At 38.4% G+C, this 18,938-nt stretch overlaps 1 protein-coding gene across 6 annotated transcripts in view; it reads left to right on the forward strand.

The window, feature by feature from the left end:
• Positions 1–13,295, forward strand: part of phldb2b (pleckstrin homology-like domain, family B, member 2b) — a 45,249-nt gene extending 31,954 nt beyond the window's left edge. For 4 of the 6 annotated variants that reach the window (XM_061713955.1, XM_061713957.1, XM_061713956.1 and 1 more), the window contains 13 exons: positions 1,716–1,871; positions 2,360–2,470; positions 2,575–2,649; positions 3,227–3,379; positions 3,541–3,738; positions 3,967–4,110; positions 4,275–4,374; positions 5,753–5,903; positions 9,327–9,417; positions 9,541–9,687; positions 10,536–10,755; positions 10,933–11,018; positions 11,209–13,295. In XM_061713955.1, coding sequence (XP_061569939.1) covers positions 1,716–1,871; positions 2,360–2,470; positions 2,575–2,649; positions 3,227–3,379; positions 3,541–3,738; positions 3,967–4,110; positions 4,275–4,374; positions 5,753–5,903; positions 9,327–9,417; positions 9,541–9,687; positions 10,536–10,755; positions 10,933–11,018; positions 11,209–11,349 — 1,773 coding nt within the window. In that variant the 3' untranslated portion in view covers positions 11,350–13,295. The remainder of the gene's footprint in view (positions 1–1,715; positions 1,872–2,359; positions 2,471–2,574; positions 2,650–3,226; positions 3,380–3,540; positions 3,739–3,966; positions 4,111–4,274; positions 4,375–5,752; positions 5,904–9,326; positions 9,418–9,540; positions 9,688–10,535; positions 10,756–10,932; positions 11,019–11,208) is intronic. The other 2 variants (XM_061713958.1, XM_061713959.1) reach the window with 2 other exon arrangements.
• Positions 13,296–18,938: the final 5,643 nt, after the last annotated feature.

Below are 18,938 nucleotides of genomic sequence, written 5' to 3' on the forward strand. Positions count from 1 at the left end.
TTATGTCTTTAGAGGAAGATAACACACGTCTGGTGGTTAGGCTATGAGATCTGATCGGGAATGCTGGAATTTTAACTTAAAGTTTAAGGCTTCAGCTTTTGCAGTTCATGCAGGGCTATCTGTGATTTTATCAGGCATGGTAACGAAAAAAGATGTGGGAGTTATGTGAAACATTGCATGTTTACTCAAGCAAGGGGTGCCCATCGGTGTCTGCATGACTGCATGAGAGCGATGTATTTATTTCTTTGGTTTATTTGCATATTGTTTGTATAATTTTGGTTTTCTCAAAGCAGATTCACCTCAGAAATATTTTAAATAAATATAATTGATTTATTAGTGACTACATCCATGTATTAGGAGGAAACTCTGTGTAGCTCCTTTTAATTTATAACTTAATTTTTTGTATTTATTGAAGAAAAAATTGTGAAAAGTAATTATGGATTTTTCCCATTAAGACTTTTGAAGTCTTTCAGTATTTTTTAAAAATGTGTTTCTAAATTAATATGAACTTTTTTTGTTTTTGTTTGTTTTTTTTCACAGAAATCCTAAAAGAGAGAAAGAAAGAAAGAAAGGCATTTCCTCCAAATACTTTTAGTGAAGGTCTGAATGGGCTGTTAGAGCAGCAGTTATTCTGAAAGGAAATCTTTTGAAGTCAAAAACAGTAGTTCAAGGTCACCAGACCGTACAAGGTTGTAAAGAGTTTGAAACCAATCCACAGTCAGCCAGGCTGGTTGTGTGAAAGTGAAAAAGATTCTGGATGATTAACATTTCCAGGGGTGGTCGACTAAATAAAATAAGTAAAAATTACAAATTGTGTGATATAGTCTGCAAGGTCACAAATGAGTCCAGGATGACTTCTGAAAAACTAAAATGTTCTCTCACATTCATTAATGCTGATGTCATTCAGTCTGCCAACAATGGAAGGCTCTGGGTGGAAACACGGAGAATGCTCGAGTGCATTTCTAGTCCCACTGTTAACAATCCTGTGGACAGTTTGACCAAATCTTTTGTGGACGTCTGAGACCAACGTAGAACTCTGGTTCAAAGGAAAAATATACCTCCTCTATAAAACATGGACCTGGTACTATTGGGGAAACAAAAATCCTTTCCAATCATTGATGCAATGATTAAATTCTCATCTTTCCATAATCTGAATGTTGTTCAAAAGTGTATCTTGCAAGAAGACAAGTCTAAACACAGGAATCGTTCACCTAAATGATACCTGACCTCTGACCCGGTGCAAATTCTCATGGCTTCAAGCCCCCTTAAGAAATGTAAAAATGATGATGCAGACAACACAATGTGTGATGTCCACATGTGTGTACGCCAGGTCTTAGGAGGTGAAAGAAGAATGGGGTTAATATTTTGGAAAATCTGGTTAAAGTCCAGTTCTTAATGAAACAGGTCCTGAAGAAATCCAACAACTGAAGGTGAAGCTTTTCTGAGCAGAGGGTGTGCAGGATTGATCAACAGCTAACAGAATCAGAGAAAGACATGTTTTAGCTCATATATAAGCCGTAGAGATAGAGAATAGAGACGTCTACAGGAATCACAAACTTGCGTCCTCTGAGATTGTTTATGAACACTTGCAAGTTATCTTTCATATGTGTGCACTACATAGAAGCATGTGTGGCTCTATTTGTGCATCCAAAGTGCATTTCGTTGTCTTGCTGATTTTTACTTGTCCATTGAGTATTTTTGGCTGTGTGTGTCAGGATTGTGAAGTGCTGGAGGCAGAGACCAAGCGGTTTGAGGACCTGGAGTTTCAGCAGCTGGAAAAGGAGAGCCGGCAGGATGAGGAGAAGGAGAACCAGGCTCAAGAGCTTCTCAGGGAAATTGCAGACTACCAGCGCAGCTCCGTCACCCGCAAAGTAGGAGCTCACTTTACAGGACTGTCTCAGAAAATTAGAATATTGTGATTTTCTGTAATGCAATTACAAAAACAAAAATGTCATACATTCTGGATTCATTACAAATCAACTGAAATATTGCAAGCCTTTTATTATTTTAATATTGCTGATTATGGTTTACAGTTTAAGAAAACTCAAATATCCTATCTCAAAAAATTTGAATATTCTGGGAATCTTAATCTTAAACTTTAAACCATAATCAACAATATTAAAATAATAAAAGGCTTGCAATATTTCAGTTGATTTGTAATGAATCCAGAATGTATAACATTTTTTTTTTTTTTTTGCATTACAGAAAATAAAGGAATTTCTCTGAATATTAGAATGACAAGCAACGAACTAAGGTTTTGTTGTTCTACTTGTTAATCCAATGATGTTGTGACAGAAGCAGGATTGTTGCACTCTAAATGAAACAACTCATGCTTTTTTACTCTTTCCTCCTCTTTCAGGAGCGACTGTCAACTCTTAAGAAGCAGGCAGTGCAGATTACCCAGCAGGCTCAGCAGGAGAAGGAGAGCTTCTTGAAGGAGAGGAGCAGCCTTGAATCAATGCTGCAAAGAGTACGAGCAGATCCATGTTTTCATGTGCATGCATGTCTGTAAACGAGACTTGTTTCAGTTTCAGATTGTTTTTAATTCCTGTTGTGTTTTTTCCTGGGTGTTAGGAGAAGGAGCACCTTGCCTTGCTAGAAAGAAAGTATGCAGACCTCACTGGTGGCCGGAGCTTCTCCCTAAGGGAGGTAGGTTGGATGGACGGCTTCTGTGATCCCCTGAAGACTTATTAAGTAGGGAGACTCCTTGAGATCTGACCGGTTGGATTTCCTCATCTGCTTGTTAGGACACCGCCTCTCTGGCTGATGTGTGTCACTTCTTCCTTTCCTCTGTTTCTCTCAAGAAGGCAGAGGTATTTTTGTTTGGTTTGACTCGTATATCTCTGTGTTTTCTGCGTGGTTCAGATGTATATATTTCTAGTTTAGCTCATATTTCCCTCCTTCACTTCATTTCTCCTGCTTGCCTCTTTTGGTTTGTTCATGTAATCACCTGTTCCTCTAATTCAGGAAGATCAGTCCCAATAATTGGAGCTGATTAATAATGAGTGCAGCACAAACTTGCACGATAATAACACTGACTTGATCCTGACAGAATTTCTTATCATGTGTATCTTAACGGTTCTGCGTGTCCATAATTGATTGCAATCACATTCTGCATCATTCTAACAACTAATTGTCATGTGTGACATTTTAATTTGCCTGACTCACCCCATGCTTAATGCACCCTCACTTTCTCTCCCTGGTTTCTCCTCCTCACATGCTCCAGGGCTATGTCACAGTCCATGAAATCAATGAGCTTTACTCACAGCTTGGGCAGGAGCCTAAACCTGCCCCTGCCCGCCCTCTGGCCAAAACCTCTCCTGAGTCTGAGGTAAACCCTTTCTCCGACGAGGACACCCCCAAATCGACGGAGGATGAGGTGTGTGTCGTGGTATAAAGTTGTTTTTGTTTTTTCATCTTTAGTTTAGCACACAAAGACACACAATGAGAGTTCCCCCTCCCTGAAAACCTCTCTTCTGCAGTGCCTTCACCTTTTGGACTACTTTAGTTTGCTCACAACGTTTCTTTCTTTCTTCAAAGCTTTATCATTCTCCTTCACCGGTCGACTGTCAATCCTCTTCCTCCTCTTCTTCCTCCTCCCATAAAAATTCTCGTCCTCTTCCCAAAACGCCCTCTGTGCACTGGCCAGAGAACATGGTGTCATACCGAGACCCCTCCCCTCTCCCCGACTCTCCCCCGCCTCCCCTTCCTGCCAAAACACACCAACGGCACAGGCAGGTAACGTGCGTGTGCTTGTTTACACTACACAACCAACAAGCACTTAATATAGCCAGCATATTCACATTGTATGTACTTATTTTAATTATAATGATTATAATAGCTGGTAGCTGTTGCGTTGAAGTCATTACACTTTTCAAAGGAGGGAATGAATTCTATGTTAGTTGTAAGTTTTAATCACATCATGAATAATAGACATTTTTCCTTTTTTTTGTGTTTTTAAATTAGCATTTCCGTTTCCTGGAGGAGAAGAGGCGGTCTGAGAGAGAAGGCGGGTCCCACCTAAGCGATACTTTACCCAGGAAGAGAACTCCCCCCACTTTGAACCCTCAGTTTACGTGCGCGACGCTCGGACGCAGCTTCCAAAGCAAGGTACACGCACATGCAGAGAAGATGGTCCTACAGACATAAGTGGCATGAATCTCTACCAGTAATGTAGCGTGAGCCTTTATTTTGGTCTGTGCGTGTGTTCATGACCTTAATGTTCAGGTCCTTTATGAGGTATATTGAAGTGAAAATGTGTTGGTCGTTCGCAGTGCCACCAGCCCCTGGTCCAGAGCACCAGCTGTGGTAGTATTCTCCCAAAGATCTTCTCCTTGACCAACAAGGAAAGTGAATCTCGACGACTGCATAAAGGTACACACCCACGTGAAACATGAAAATGAATTTATTTATGAAGCATATTCATTTTATAAAAGGGGAGTACACATGTGGGCACTAAGACAAGAAAGCACAAGCTTTCACACAGGTGCTGGAAATTATATTTTTCGGGGGGTTTGCTATGTTTGAATTGAGCTGATAATCTTTTGACGATATATTATTGGATTGCACTTTTCGTCAATGTTGCTGTTCAATCCTCTCAACTTGAGGACGGTTGTCTACACTAAAATCATTACATGAGATGAGTAGGGAGTCAGGATTTAGGTCTGCTGTAGACAACTAGTTTCCACACTCTACCTCTGTGTGAGGAAATAACAGATGACCAAGTCTTTCACCAGACAGTGTTTTGTTGATCTTTTGTGCTACAAAAACACATTATCACCCTCAACTTTGGGTTGTAACTGAAAGTACACCTTATAAGGACATAGTGTCCATGTTAGATGTCTTGTTTGTGGGAGGTTACCTCTCTGGGCTTTAGGAAATGACACTGTTGCTCAGTTGTTTATCTGTGGGTTGAGATAGTGAAGGAATGTAAGTATTCAGTCGTGGAGCTGATCCTCAGTTCTCCATTTACTTAATAAATAGATAATGTAGCTCATATCTAGCCACCCACTCCAGCTGCCCATCTCAGATTAGTATGAAAAAGCTCTGTTCATTCATTTCAAGGAGTAAAATCCTTTTGAAGTAAATGTATTTACTTATGTTAATTCCAGCATGAGCGTCAACATATACGATGGTTCACTTGTAGGTTTTGATGTTTTTGGATATGATTTTCTAAAAAATGAGTCTCTTCTGCCTCATGTTCTAAAACTACTTAAATTTTGTATTTATTTATTTGTGGGAAATGGCACGTGTATCTCCTCCCTCAGTCCCTTTGGTCCCTTGATGTGTCTCATCTGATGGGTGGGTCTCCTATATGGGCCTGATGTTATCAGATTATGTGTGTGTGTGTGCCTTTTCCTGTAGCCGGTGGCCGAGTTAGTCTCTATTCAGAGCATTTACACAGTCATTTTTGTCATCATCGCCCTGTCTGAGAACATCTCTTTCTCGCCAGACTTATCTGGACAGCTTCCACCTACTCTTAGCACTTATATGGTACACGTTTGTGAGGGTTTTTTGGTTCTGCTTTTCTTTATTTTCAGTCTTAAGTAACTGTAGCATTGAGGTGTCTTAGATTTTTCTCTGTGCGGTGTGAGGACACGTGTCACAGTGGCGGGGCATTGCGATCAAAATATGAGGCCTCCTGGGCAAACTGTCCCTGAAGGGCTCTCGGAGACAGGTACCACCCACAGATGGACGTCCCATTAGAAGAACCGCTCATGTTCCAGGTACTAAAACTCTTTTTTGTTTTTAGGTCAGCCAGGCTCCCGAGCAGCTTCCCAGACCAACGTCTACCTTGACACCTTTGGGTACCGTGACAACCAGGCTTTTGACACCATGAGTGTGGATAGCAGCGACTCCATTGACACCAGCATCTCTGCTTGCTCACCTGACAATGTCTCCAGGTAAGAGTTGCCGGCGTGCGTCATCGGCGTGTGTACGAGGAAGCCTGCCATCGGCTTGTGCATATCCATGTTACCTGACTACCTAGGGCTGGGCGATATGGACCAAAAGTCATATCTCGATATTTTCTAGCTGAATGGCGATACTCGATATATATCGATATTTTTTCTGTGCCATAATTGGGGTTTCCCCCAAAGCATTATAGCATAGCATCTCTGTTAGCTTCATTTTTTTCTGAGGCAAACCCTTAAAAAAACAGTCAGTTTTAATACAAAGCCTCGTGCAAAATGTCACACAGGTACATTTATTAACAGAGGTCTGCACAATATCAAAATGTATAAAACAAATGAAATAAAAATAAACTGCCTGCATATATAGAATAAAAATGCTTCTTGAATAAAATAAAACAAATATCCCTTTCCTGCATAACAATTAAATTAAAATACACTGTGCAATTAATACAATGTAGACAGTAACAGGCAGACTTTTCCACTGAGGTTGACAGTTGTGCAAATAACAAAACATTTGTGCAAATCTCAAATAAAACATTCAAGTCAATTTGTAACAAAATAAGCTATATCAAAATCATAAAAAAAAATAAATAAATTCTCGATCTAAACGATATTGTCTCGTACCATATCGCGTTTGAAAATATATCGATATATATTAAAATCTCGATATATCGCCCAGCCCTATGACTACCCGTGCGGTTGTTTCCTTGACAATACTTTGAGGCAACACACAAAGACAGAGTGACAGGGAGGTTGACAATTTGAAAGCAATAGACAGAAAGTGGAAAACTTAACCTGAGAGATGTCGGTTCAACTCTGTGCTCGTAGCATGAAACCTTGGCTTTGGGGTGGGAGACGTCAACCGAGAAAAAGTAGGAAGGGAGTTAATGTAAAGAGTGTGTGGGGAGGTTTCCCGGCTTTCATGTTCCCCCCCTTGTTGAAGGGAATATGCAGAACTGTGTGTTACATGAGCTCGGGGGAGTCTTGATTAGTGCTCCGGGGATCAGGTTGCAGAAGACATAAAAGTTGTGTGTACGTGTGTGCTTGTGTGTGTGAGCGTTAACAGTCAACCCCCACAGGTTCAGATGAACTAAATGAATCAGCATGAGTGTGGAGGTCCATTTAGGGGTTCAGCCCCCACCATCTGGACCCAAACCATGTGTGCTTTCTCGCTTCTCTTCCCTGCAGCAGTTGCATCTATCCTTATTTTTCTCCCCTCGTCTTGTTTCTGTGAATGGTACGGTCTTGTTGCAGCAGATTTGAAACCGCTTGCAGAGGGAGTTCTCTGTGTTGTAGTTTTTACCTCCTCACCTATTGAATTGTGTTGCACCAGTTTGGACTTGAAAATATGATGAGGAATGTGGACCTGTGTTGGACAAAAAAGTGGTTTAGTGATGGAGCTTTTTTCGTATTGTTTTTGATGCGTTTTGTTTTTGGAAATATTGCACCAGTGCAGAACAAATGAAGCTGTTCGTAGATCATCGATTTTGAGGAATTAGATATAAAAGACTATGAGCGCAATTCGATCTCATCGATTAAGGTAAGAAAATGCATGAACGAAACTAAAGATAAAAGAAAGTGAATGTTACTGTGAGCATGGGGCTATAAATTAAGATGCTTGTACGAAATATAAATGTCTGCCCATTTATGTTAAATCTTTGTGCCATTTACTCTTTAAAAATAAAGCACTTTTTATAAACGTGCAAAAGTGTGGCATTTAACTGTCTAAGACGGAATAATAAGTATCAAGATATCAGACTGGAAATCAAATGACCTGTCAATCAATATTCCTGTAACCTTTTTTCTTTACATTTCACATCTTTCAACCCTCTTTTCTGTTCCCACTTTTCCCACTTTTCCCTCGCTTGTGTACTTGAGCCTAATGTGTACCATTCCTCTTAGCAATGTTATGACATCAACATCGGGTATCCAGTTCGTTCTGGCACCGGATTAGAAGGGTGTGTGTGTGTGTGTGTGTGTGTGTGTGTGTGTGTGTGTGTGTGTGTGTGTGTGTGTGTGTGTGTGTGTGTGTGTGTGTGTGTGTGTGTGTGTGTGTGTGTGTGTGTGTGTGTGTGTGTGTGTGTGTGTGTGTGTGTGTGTGTGTGTGTGTGTGTGTGTGTGTGTGTGTGTGTGTGTGTGTGTGTGTGTGTGTGTGTGTGTGTGTGTGTGTGTGTGTGTGTGTGTGTGTGTGTGTGTGTGTGTGTGTGTCAGAGGCAAGAAGAGCAGAACAGAGTGAGAAATTAGGGAAAATTGGAGAGTGTGTTTTCACATCACAAAGCCTCACACAGACAAACGTATTCACAAAAACCCTCACTTTGATGTCCGTCAAGAATGTATTTCATCTGCAGACCATCTGCAGTCTGAGAGACTCCAGGCTAGACCAGGACTTGTGGTCTAAAACTGAAGCCTGATGCTGATGCAACACAGAAGAAGAAAGACCTACAGACAGACAGAGAGCTAAAGATAGTCCAGTTTCAAAATGTCTTTGGACATCCTGTCTCTCTTTAGCAATAAACACACATACACACAGACACACACTCAATCTTGCCCTTAGTAAGACATTGCTTTGACTCAGTGGAAAATCTCAGAAATAAAACCAAATATATCAAAAGTCAAGAACCCACAATAAGTGATGAAATGACCCTCCTAAACCCGCCTGAGCTCTATTTCACATACTGGAACAAAACATTAAAATAGGTTTTAAACCTTAAACCGGCTCTAGTTGTTGACAGGACATAACCTCAAAGCTGGATCCCCATCAGTACGACTTTTCTCTGGGTGGGGTTGTTTCACGGAAATGACCTAAAAGCAACTGGGGCAACTATCATGAGGTTCACTTTTTATGACGACTCCACAAATGTTGGTACAAGTCACCACATCCTTCATTAAGTCTGCCGAGCCTAATCAGTCACGTAATAAAGTAACTTTACAGGTGAGACAAACAGAAACACAGTCAATACGGAACTAAGAGCTGCAAACTGAAGCGCTGGACAGTCCGCTGCCTTTTTCCACCTATTCAAAGGAGAAGTCTCAGGAAAGTTTAGCTTTTGGATCAAAATACTGGTTGACATTCTTTGCTCTTCTTCATCAAAATTCTTTTCTCAAGCCACAACACTTTGTGTGTTGCATGTGATTATGTTCAGGATTATAATTAAACCAGTGCTGAAAGAGGACTCTCGTTGACTCAGTACAGCAAAGGAAGAAAAAACAGATGGGGTCGTAACTGGTTTAACCCGCCGTGCTCGCTGCTGATGTAGCGAGTTTCTTTGATTAACTCTGCAGTTGTTCAGTTTCAGCCTAATGCCCACTGAAGTGGTGTTGATTTACTCGGGACTGTCTTACAAATGGCTGGTGTGCAGACAGGATTGTTTTGCATGTTTTTTTCTGATGCATGTTTTATGTTTTCCGCTGCAGTGCCAGTACATCAAACATGGTCAAGCTGGAGGAGATGGAGCGCCTTCTGAAAGAAGCGCAGGCCGAGAAACACCTCCTCCTGGAGCACAAGGTTTTCAATCTCGTGAACTGCATCAATTAACAGAAAAATATTATCTTCGGCGCTGCTTATTTCCTCAGTCTTTCTGTACTGAATGCATGTGAAAACGTCATGACAAGTCGCGTTGTTCTTCAGGAGCAAGAAATGGAAATCCGGAAACAGGCCTTGGAAGATGAGAGGAGAAGAAGGGAAGACCTGGAGAAAAGGTTACAGGAGGAAACAAGCAGACGGCAGAAACTCATCGACCGGGAGGTGAAACTGCGAGAAAAACAAAGAGCACAGGTGAGGGGAGAGTTGTGGTTTGTGTTTGTTTAATAACGTTATTTTACCCGATTGGGATTTGGTGGGAGTTTCAGGACCTGCTGGATTTTATTTACAAATTATCTTTCTAAGAGATGTTTTAGCACTGATGTAAATGAAATCAAGTCTGAATGTGCACCGCCATTAGTCCTGCAGCTCTGGCGCTGCTGCAAGGAAACATTTTGTTTGACTATTATCACCCATACTTTAAACTTATCTTAAAATGCAGAAAACCTCTATTTGAAGAAAAACTTTGTAGCTTCTCAAAAAGAGTCTTGCTTGAGTACTTTTGATCAAAATGTGACACACGATGCGAACAAGCTTTGCCAATCCGAAATATTCAGCACTTGGAGTCCTAACCAAGAGGTTTTGAATGTTCAGAAGTACAAGAGTCATTTGGTGGCTAAAATATATCCCAGATATGTTATTTATCTCCTGGTTAAAACTGAACAAGTCAGAAAAAGGACTCTCCCAACATCCTTTGTCCCTGCGGTTTAAATGCTTATGTTGGCAGTACTGTATTTTGATATGTTGTCAGAGCACAGTTGTTAATGCATGCAGGTTATATATCTGTTCACTTTATCGTACTTTCTTTGTGAGTTTAAGACAGAGTTTCCTCTTTCTGTGAGGTTTCAATCACAACTCTTCCAACAGGTTGGATTGAAAGCGTCATTATCATACTCAGTTCTTTTCTCTGGACCATCAACTTGTGGCAGCAGAATAAAGACACATGCACTTAAATACTAATAAACACTAAGAAATTCTATGCAGTCAAGAGTTTAAACACACTTGTTTGATTTAAACGCTCCACTCCTCTCCTCTCCTTCCAGTCGCGGCCACTAACTCGATACCTGCCAGTGAGAAAGGACGATTTTGACCTGCGGTCTCACATTGAGTCGGCGGGCCACAGCACAGACACGTGCTTCCACCTGTCCATCTCTGAAAAGACCTGCCGAGGCTACCTGGTCAAGATGGGAGGCAAGATCAAAACCTGGAAGAAACGCTGGTTTGTCTTTGACCGCAATCGACGCACACTCTCCTATTACGCAGGTAGGAAGGACACAAATATACATCTCCGCACACGAGATTAAATCGTACACAAAGAAAACTAGAACACGTGTACTTTTGTACTTCCTTTATTTTACATGCATTTACAATGTTTAAACATGATTCAGGTGTGTTTACAAAACTCATTCACTCAATCTATTTGCATTACATCTTTTACAGACAAACATGAAGCCAAGTTGAAAGGAGTGATTTACTTCCAAGCTATTGAAGAAGTATATTATGATCATTTGAAGAGTGCACATAAGGTAAGTGTTTACATGCTTATAACCTGTGCCATAGTCAATCAACATCCTCACTAGTGGATTAATCTTTTCTCTGCACTTGATTATGCCCAACTTACTCGCTTGTCTTTTCTTGCGTCTTTCCTTACTTTTATTACTCTACATCACCACTTATCTCTCCACCTACCTCTTCTTTTACCTTTTTGTCCTTTAGAGTCCGAACCCCTCCCTAACCTTCAGTGTGAAGACGCATGACAGAGTGTACTACATGGTCGCTCCCTCCCCTGAGGCCATGAGGATCTGGATGGATGTGATTGTGACAGGCGCTGAGGGATACACCCAGTTCATGGTGTAGCCAAGGGGTGATGGTATAAAATGTTAACGAGTGTCTATTTAGTGCGTTTTTTTTTTCTTCCCATGCCAGAGGAGTGCTGTGGAGTGCTTTTCATCAGCAGGTCATCAGAAACCTGTTACATTTCCTATAAACTGACTGTTGACTATGCATAACTGCTATTTTATTGATTACTCTAAGAGGAACATTTTTATCATATTCATTGAAGAGGTGGCGTGATGTCATTATTTTGAGTAGACAGCCACATTCACACGCTCCTCATTGGGAATAATAATAATAATAATAAACAAAGGGGAGAGAAAAAAGCACTATATGGACCCTCAACCTAACACCTTTTTGGGACTTGAGCTGATCAATTCCCCATCCCTTTTTTCTTTAATCTCGGACTGTTTATTTATATATGAGTAGATATTGCTATTGCTGCGTTGGAGATTTTCTGTCTTTCTGAGACGAACACTCCAGAATACTGTAAAAATGTTACGTGAAACACGCAGAGCTATGTTTATGTTGATCTTTGTAAAAGTGTGGACATGTACAGAATAAACACACATTTTTATGCGATTTCAATCTCAATTCCACAGGAGTAATTAGTTTGGGAAATCTGAGATGTACTGAGGTGCCACCCTCCCTTTGGATAAGCTGAAGTGTACTTTACAATATTACCTAAATTTTAAGATCCATGCAAGGAAAATATTTACACACACACACACACACACACACACACACACACACACACACACACACACTTATATATATATATATACTATGTAAATTGATTAGTCTTCAGTCAGTCCTTCTTGATGGTTTTTCATACATTTTTAGCAAAATACCTGTTTATTTAGGGTTATTAAGGGTATTTTTTCACTTAGTTTAGATTTGTCATCACTGTTTATATATATACTGTGGCATTCTCAGGTCTAAACTGTGTGCTTGGACATGCACGCATCAAATAATATTGTCTAAAATAAGTGCCTGTTTTGGGTGCGTCCATGTACACATCTATTTACTGTGGGCTTTGATTGCAGCTCCAAGGTGCTATTGTTTCATAATATTCAAAAACATACCCTCAAAAAATATTCTCAAACGAGTGGAATTAGACTTCCAAAAATGATGGAGTGTGAATTTTCTTTGTTCCTGATTGTTATTTCTGTCTTCTACCTAATGTGTTGTGTTTAAATTTAGTGTGAAAATTTGTGGTGACACTTTTATAAACAGCTCTTAAAAATGAAACATTTTGTTATTTTCTCATGTGAATTGATAAGAATGTGAGCCACAAAATTGTAATTATTGGACATTTTGTTTCAAAGTTATGAAGTATCTCTGAGAGTTAAGATCCATTATCAGCTCAAGTGCTATATTTGTGCCTTTTTTTTAATTATATTTTATGTGATAGTATTTTTCAAATGCATCCTATGTATATTTTTGAGACTTACAGTTATCTGTATACTTTTTTGAGATATCCAGAAGACAGATCTATGGTACATTTATTTGTCAGTCGTCGAAACCGACTGATTATTGTGCTGCTTTTTTCTCCATTAGCCTTCAATGCATGGCATTTATTACCACTACTTAAATACTTTGGTTTAAATTACTTTTCCACCATGATTACTTAAGCTGCTTTTATATTATGTATGAAAATCCTTAATCAGTTAGAATAGTTAAGTTTGCTAAGTGGATATATTTTCTCGCCTCTATGTTGTTGTTTTGTTGACCAAATTATTTGTCCAATTGATATGTATATGTGGTTTTTTGCTTTGTCTTCGCTGAAATCGCAGTGAGATCAAAAGTATGTGTTGTCTATTTTGACATGACATAACGTCTGATGGAGCATTTACAGAGTTTCTTTAATCCTTGTTTCTTTTCTTTCTTTTCTTTTTTTTTATGCCGATCCTAATGTATTTATGTTTTCAGTGCATGCATCCTAATTTTTAATAAATGATTTATCTTTCCTTTTATGTCTGAAGTCAGTGTTTTTCCCTTCACTTGATATATCTAAAAGAGTTACAGTTGCATTAGAGGACTTTGTTGCTGCTTTAAAGGTTGTGTTGTGCAAGGGCAAAGGGAGACTAATAATAAAACAAGAAAGAACACACCCTTTTTTTCAATAATATGGTAGTTATGACCATAATATATCCTGGTTTACTACATAATTAAAGCTGAAAAACACAATCTCTTATCCTAACTAATAAGACCAATAGATTTATGAAGTTTGATTTAATTACAGTATATGAAGGAGACTGAATAAAGAACATATTTTTTTTCAGTGCGCTATCCTATGTTTATCAATGCTACTAATATAATTTTCTTTTTAATTTCTCTCCAGTTTAAATTATCATTTTTCCTTGTAGAAAATTATATATTTTTTATTGTCTTAAGGTTTTACTCGGTTTCTGTTTTATTGTTTTTTATATTATGAAAAATTTAATAAACAGCCATAATAGCATTAGTAGGATGTCTAATTTCTCCCCAATAAAATGTTTTTTTCTTACAGCATATGTAAAATATGTATAAGGATTATTTTTTTAAGCGCTGCTTGTTGAACTTCCCTATTCTCATCAGACTGGATTTCAAGGTTTTCCAACATGGAAATCGAGCACCCTCTTGTGGCAGCACTCTATACTGTCAGAGCAGTCCTATCCAAACACAACAGATCGATACAAATAAATTAATGTTTATTGATATGGCCGGTTTGTATACATGGAGCAATATTGTTTTGATTGACACTGATTTGATCGAAAAGCCGTTCGTAACAAAAACGTTCAATCTGAGCAGCAGAGAACTTTATGGCAGGGACAAAATTCCAACAGTTATGATGTAATTAAATTTCGTCAGAGATTAAAAAGGAAAAAGAAGAACTGAACAGTAACTGGGAAAACAGACCTTTCAGTCTCTAACAGAGACTGCATTGAAAAGAAAAGAAAAAATCACGTTTTTATAGGTTAAATAATCGTGGTGTCACAGCACGCGACTTCACGCATCGTGTTATGATTGGTTGGTTTCGCTACCCACAATTCATTGCGTAAGTAAATACTTGAAAACAACAAGAAATATCATATAATTTGTACTTTAGCTCTCGTTTTACCTAACTTTAACTGTAGATAGAAAACCCTAAATCATTCACCTACTGTATTGAAAGCGCAAAGACGAGTGTAAATTTGTAAACCGTCCGTAAATAACGTGGGTGGACAGTACAATTATTGAAATTGGCCCGACTGCTCTCATTCAGAGGAAAGCTGTACCTGCACCTATTTACTTTACATCTTGATATTTTACTTTCAAATATTGAAATTCCGCAAGACTGCTAAACCACCCAATATTTTCTTGTAAAACTGAGAGAATGCTCAAATTTAGTAATTATCAGAAAAGAATAATCAAAACATTTAGCATTTCCTCTGATTTATGTTTTTATTTTTTTAATGACTGATGGAATTATTTGAGACTTGGAGTTCAGCAGTAACACACACACACACACACACACACACACACACACACACACACACACACACACACACACACACACACACACACACACACACATCACACACACACATCTATCTATCTATCTATCTATCTATCTATCTATCTATCTATCTATCTATCTCTATACATGTGTATATATATATATATATATATATATATATATATATATATATATATATATATATATATATATATATATATATATATATATATATATATATACACATACATACATGGTTGTGGAAAGACTTCTTAACATCTCTGTATATACAGTATGTTTAAACCACTAGGTGGCTATCCAGACTGCTGCCATACTGTACTAGTTGAAGTTCACAGAAAACCCACGAGACGGGAGCCAACAAGGAAATCAAAAACCCAGCACCTTTTACCCCTGTGACCACGGAGCCAAACATCAACACCACAAGGTTAAGAGGTCTTGTAAAAGACTTTGTGGCACCATCTATGCTCACTAAAAACCCCTTAGGAAAAAAAAACAGAAACACTAACTACAAAATAAGGAAATGAAACAGTTCTGTTGATGTTTCAGAACCGGAGTCAGAAAATGATAAAGGCAGTTTATATCAGGGAAGCCGATGTTTGATGTATCACTGAATTTCACTTTCATCCAGTCATCTACAGTTAATTACTGTTTAGTCCACTGTAACATTTCTGGGTGTTAACAATGGTTTACATTCTGCTCTTTGGTGTGCAAATCATGTTTTTCTTTCACCAGTGTCTTACATTCCTGCCACAAATATTGACTCCTGTTCTAAACACTGGTCATATTTTACTTTATCCCTTTTTTTCAGAATGTTTATTTTCAAGTCTTATCTTTTTTGAGTTTTCTGCACTGGTGCTTTAACATCTCCTTCGGTCTACTTTTATATTTTTCTTAACAGGAGATTGGGAATGTTATAATTGTTCCTGTTTTAACTGAGAGTTCCATTGATGGAGTTTCCTGTGAATAAGTCATGTACAGCATGTTAAGGTTTGCAAGCCTTTATTCTCACTGTAGATTAATTTGTGCAGGTATTTGTTTTAGAGATAGGGGATGGGGGGTCTGAAAAAAAGTAATTGGTTTGAATCAATATTGTTTAATTTCGATCAATAAAGTTTAATTCAAGTATGTTTTACACACCCAGAATGTTGAGAAATAATGGTTTGGTGCCATATTACTGTCCTTTTTTTCTCACCAGGTGATACATAACCAATACACTGTTGTAAATGAATGAAAAAATATCTATGTGCAATTAAAACAAATCATTTTGCAGCATTTATTGTAAATGATACACAGCAGTTAGTGTGCCAGAACTGCACTGTCAACAATTAAATAATTTATGTAAGTAATGCAGTTAAATTTAGGTTCAATATGAGTTACATACTTAATCTTGCTACTTCTATAAAACAGCAGCTTTATTGATCCAAGTATTATATGCAATTTGTACCTATGACAATGCACTTTTGTCCGAGGTATTTTTGGTATTCAGTAAGTAAAGTCATCTACACACTTGTTTATATAGATTCACAATAAATAACAATACAGTTAACACACTTTTTCACATACAAACATAAAGTATCTTAAGCACGCACACCTTTGTGTTTCATTTCTACATCAACTATAACTAAAAGGCCATCTGAAAGCCAAAGATGTGCCCTGACAGAGTCGTACATTAGAGTTCTGGACGGGGTCCATTGCTCGCACTGGCAACCAGTGCTGACTCACTGCATGACTGGCAGACACTTTTTTATCTTTTATTTAGAATATTTACTAAGTTTTATCTTGAAATCTAGACATTAAACGAAATGTATTTTGCTAACATTTTGGCAGAGGAGTTCTCCTAAAGGCTGTTCCCCAGTGATCTTTCCCTGCACGCCACGTACATGGGTGTTTACACATTATATAGGGATACAGATTTGTGATTTATAGCCCTTAACAGGGCATGTAACCATATTTGATAACATCAGTATACCTACATATTATGAAAATAAAATAAAACAAGGTTGCAAAGTGAAAAAAGTAAATAATATTATATATTATATTAAAGAATAGTATATATTATTATATTATATATTATATATCAATATTCTCCAATAACCCTCTAAAGTATACATTTTATAATTTCAAGTATTTTATTGGCTGCACTATACAGGGTTAAGAATTGATGGCACAATATCTGAAGCAGATGTTTTAAGTAATATGTTTTGGTGTTTCCATCAGCAAACCAGTCATCCGATGACTGATGATGAGCGTTGTCCATTGAAGAAGCTGAGGCGCTCAGGCGGTTGTTTGTTTATCATGTTACACATGTTACAACTAGCGCTCTCCTCCTTAGCTGTCATGGTTAAAGCTTTCCAGCGGCAAAGACAAGTGAGTAATCTGGAAGAGGACGGGGTTTCTACCTGTAGAGGACGGATGCCATACGTATAACCGAGTCCTACAGCCTGCACAGCTGCAAGTCAGCTTTCAATGACACAGGCCTGACTGGCACTTATGATTCCCTCACTCATCGAGCCTGTTAAAGATATGATTTTATAGTGAACCCACTGGCTTCTTAATCTGTCATCAAGCCCTCTGGTTGTGTTTATGAGTGGAATTCATATCACTGTTGACATGTGAACTGAACAAGAGACATAGTTGATCTAATGAGGAGCCAGAGCTGTTGAATGTTTTATGAAATGGCTCTCTTATCTTGTATGGGTTATGAAACAAACCCTTGACTCATCCAGAGTGACGGACACACAAAACAACCACAAACGAGGCACATAACGATGTGATTCATCAAGTCTCTTCCACAAGTATGGCTCACTCTCCTTTGTGTGGTTGTTTTTCTATTGTGATTATTTACTATTTCATTTTATTTGTTATGGATCTATTCATGTTCATATGTTTCACTGTATGATAATGTATAAAAATGATAATGTATATCACGTCATTATGTGTTAGTATTTTCAGTGTCTTTATATATATGTATGTATAACAAGACCAATTTTGTGTCTGTAGATCATTTTCGTTTCATAGATTAGTTGTACTTGGCACTTACAGGTTTGAATGTAGGTGATTTTTTTTCTTCCTTTTTTTTATATTTACACCTCCTACACTGAAAAAATAGCACCACATCGAAAATGCAAGTAATAAAGAATGCAGTGATTCTTAAATGTTATATATGTACAGTATGTTATTTTTTCTCTCTTCATTTAATTTCTAGAGGACTGACTTATCTTACTCCAAAACTTGCTTCCAATGATCCATCCCAGATTCCTCCGAGCCCAATGGTAAACATAAGGTTTCCTCTGCTTTTGTTGTTGCAAAGAACACTGGGGAATTTAGCTCCATATTGTAGTGCCTAACAACGGTTTCCCAAGGTAATCCCTTGGCATTCTGGTTCTATCAGCTATTCATGAATGATGAGGTCCTGATGCAAAGCTTATCTGAGGGATCAGAGATCGTGGATTCAGTTTAGACTTGCAGCCTTTCCCTGCATGCACTGAAAATTCTCCAGATCCCTTGAACCTTTTAATAATAATAATAATAATAATAATAATAATAATAATAATAATAATAATAATAATAATAATAATAATAATAATAATTTTTTATTTGTAATGCACTTTTCATAAAATAATCTCAAAATGCTACAGATACAAAATAAAAAAAAGGAATAAAATCAAGACACATAAAAAACCAGAAGTAAAAGCATAAAAGCAGAGAGACTAAAAACATCTATAAAAGACCAGGGAAAGACTTCCTGAACAGAAAAGTTTTCAGCCTCTTTTTAAAAGTGTCCACAGACTGGGGTCGACATAGCTGTTCAGGGAGGGAGTTCCAGATGTGGGGGCAGCGGAGCAGAAGGCTCGGTCTCCCATGGAGCGCAGTCGTGGGGGGGGCTGACAGAGGAGGTTGGTCTTTTGTGACCGGAGGTTACGGGTGGATGAGTGAGGGGTCAGGAGATCCTTGAGGTATTGAGGGGCATTGCTGTAGATGCAGAGGTGGGTGATGAGGACAATCTTGTATTGGATTCTTGAGGTTATGGGAAGCCAGTGTAGGTTCTGAAGATGTCACCAGTCCACTTATTGTGTGTGTGTGTGTGTGTGGGTGTGGGCGTGTGAGTGTG

This window comes from Cololabis saira, chromosome 22, assembly GCF_033807715.1.
Source record: "Cololabis saira isolate AMF1-May2022 chromosome 22, fColSai1.1, whole genome shotgun sequence".
Lineage (NCBI taxonomy): Eukaryota > Metazoa > Chordata > Actinopteri > Beloniformes > Belonidae > Cololabis > Cololabis saira.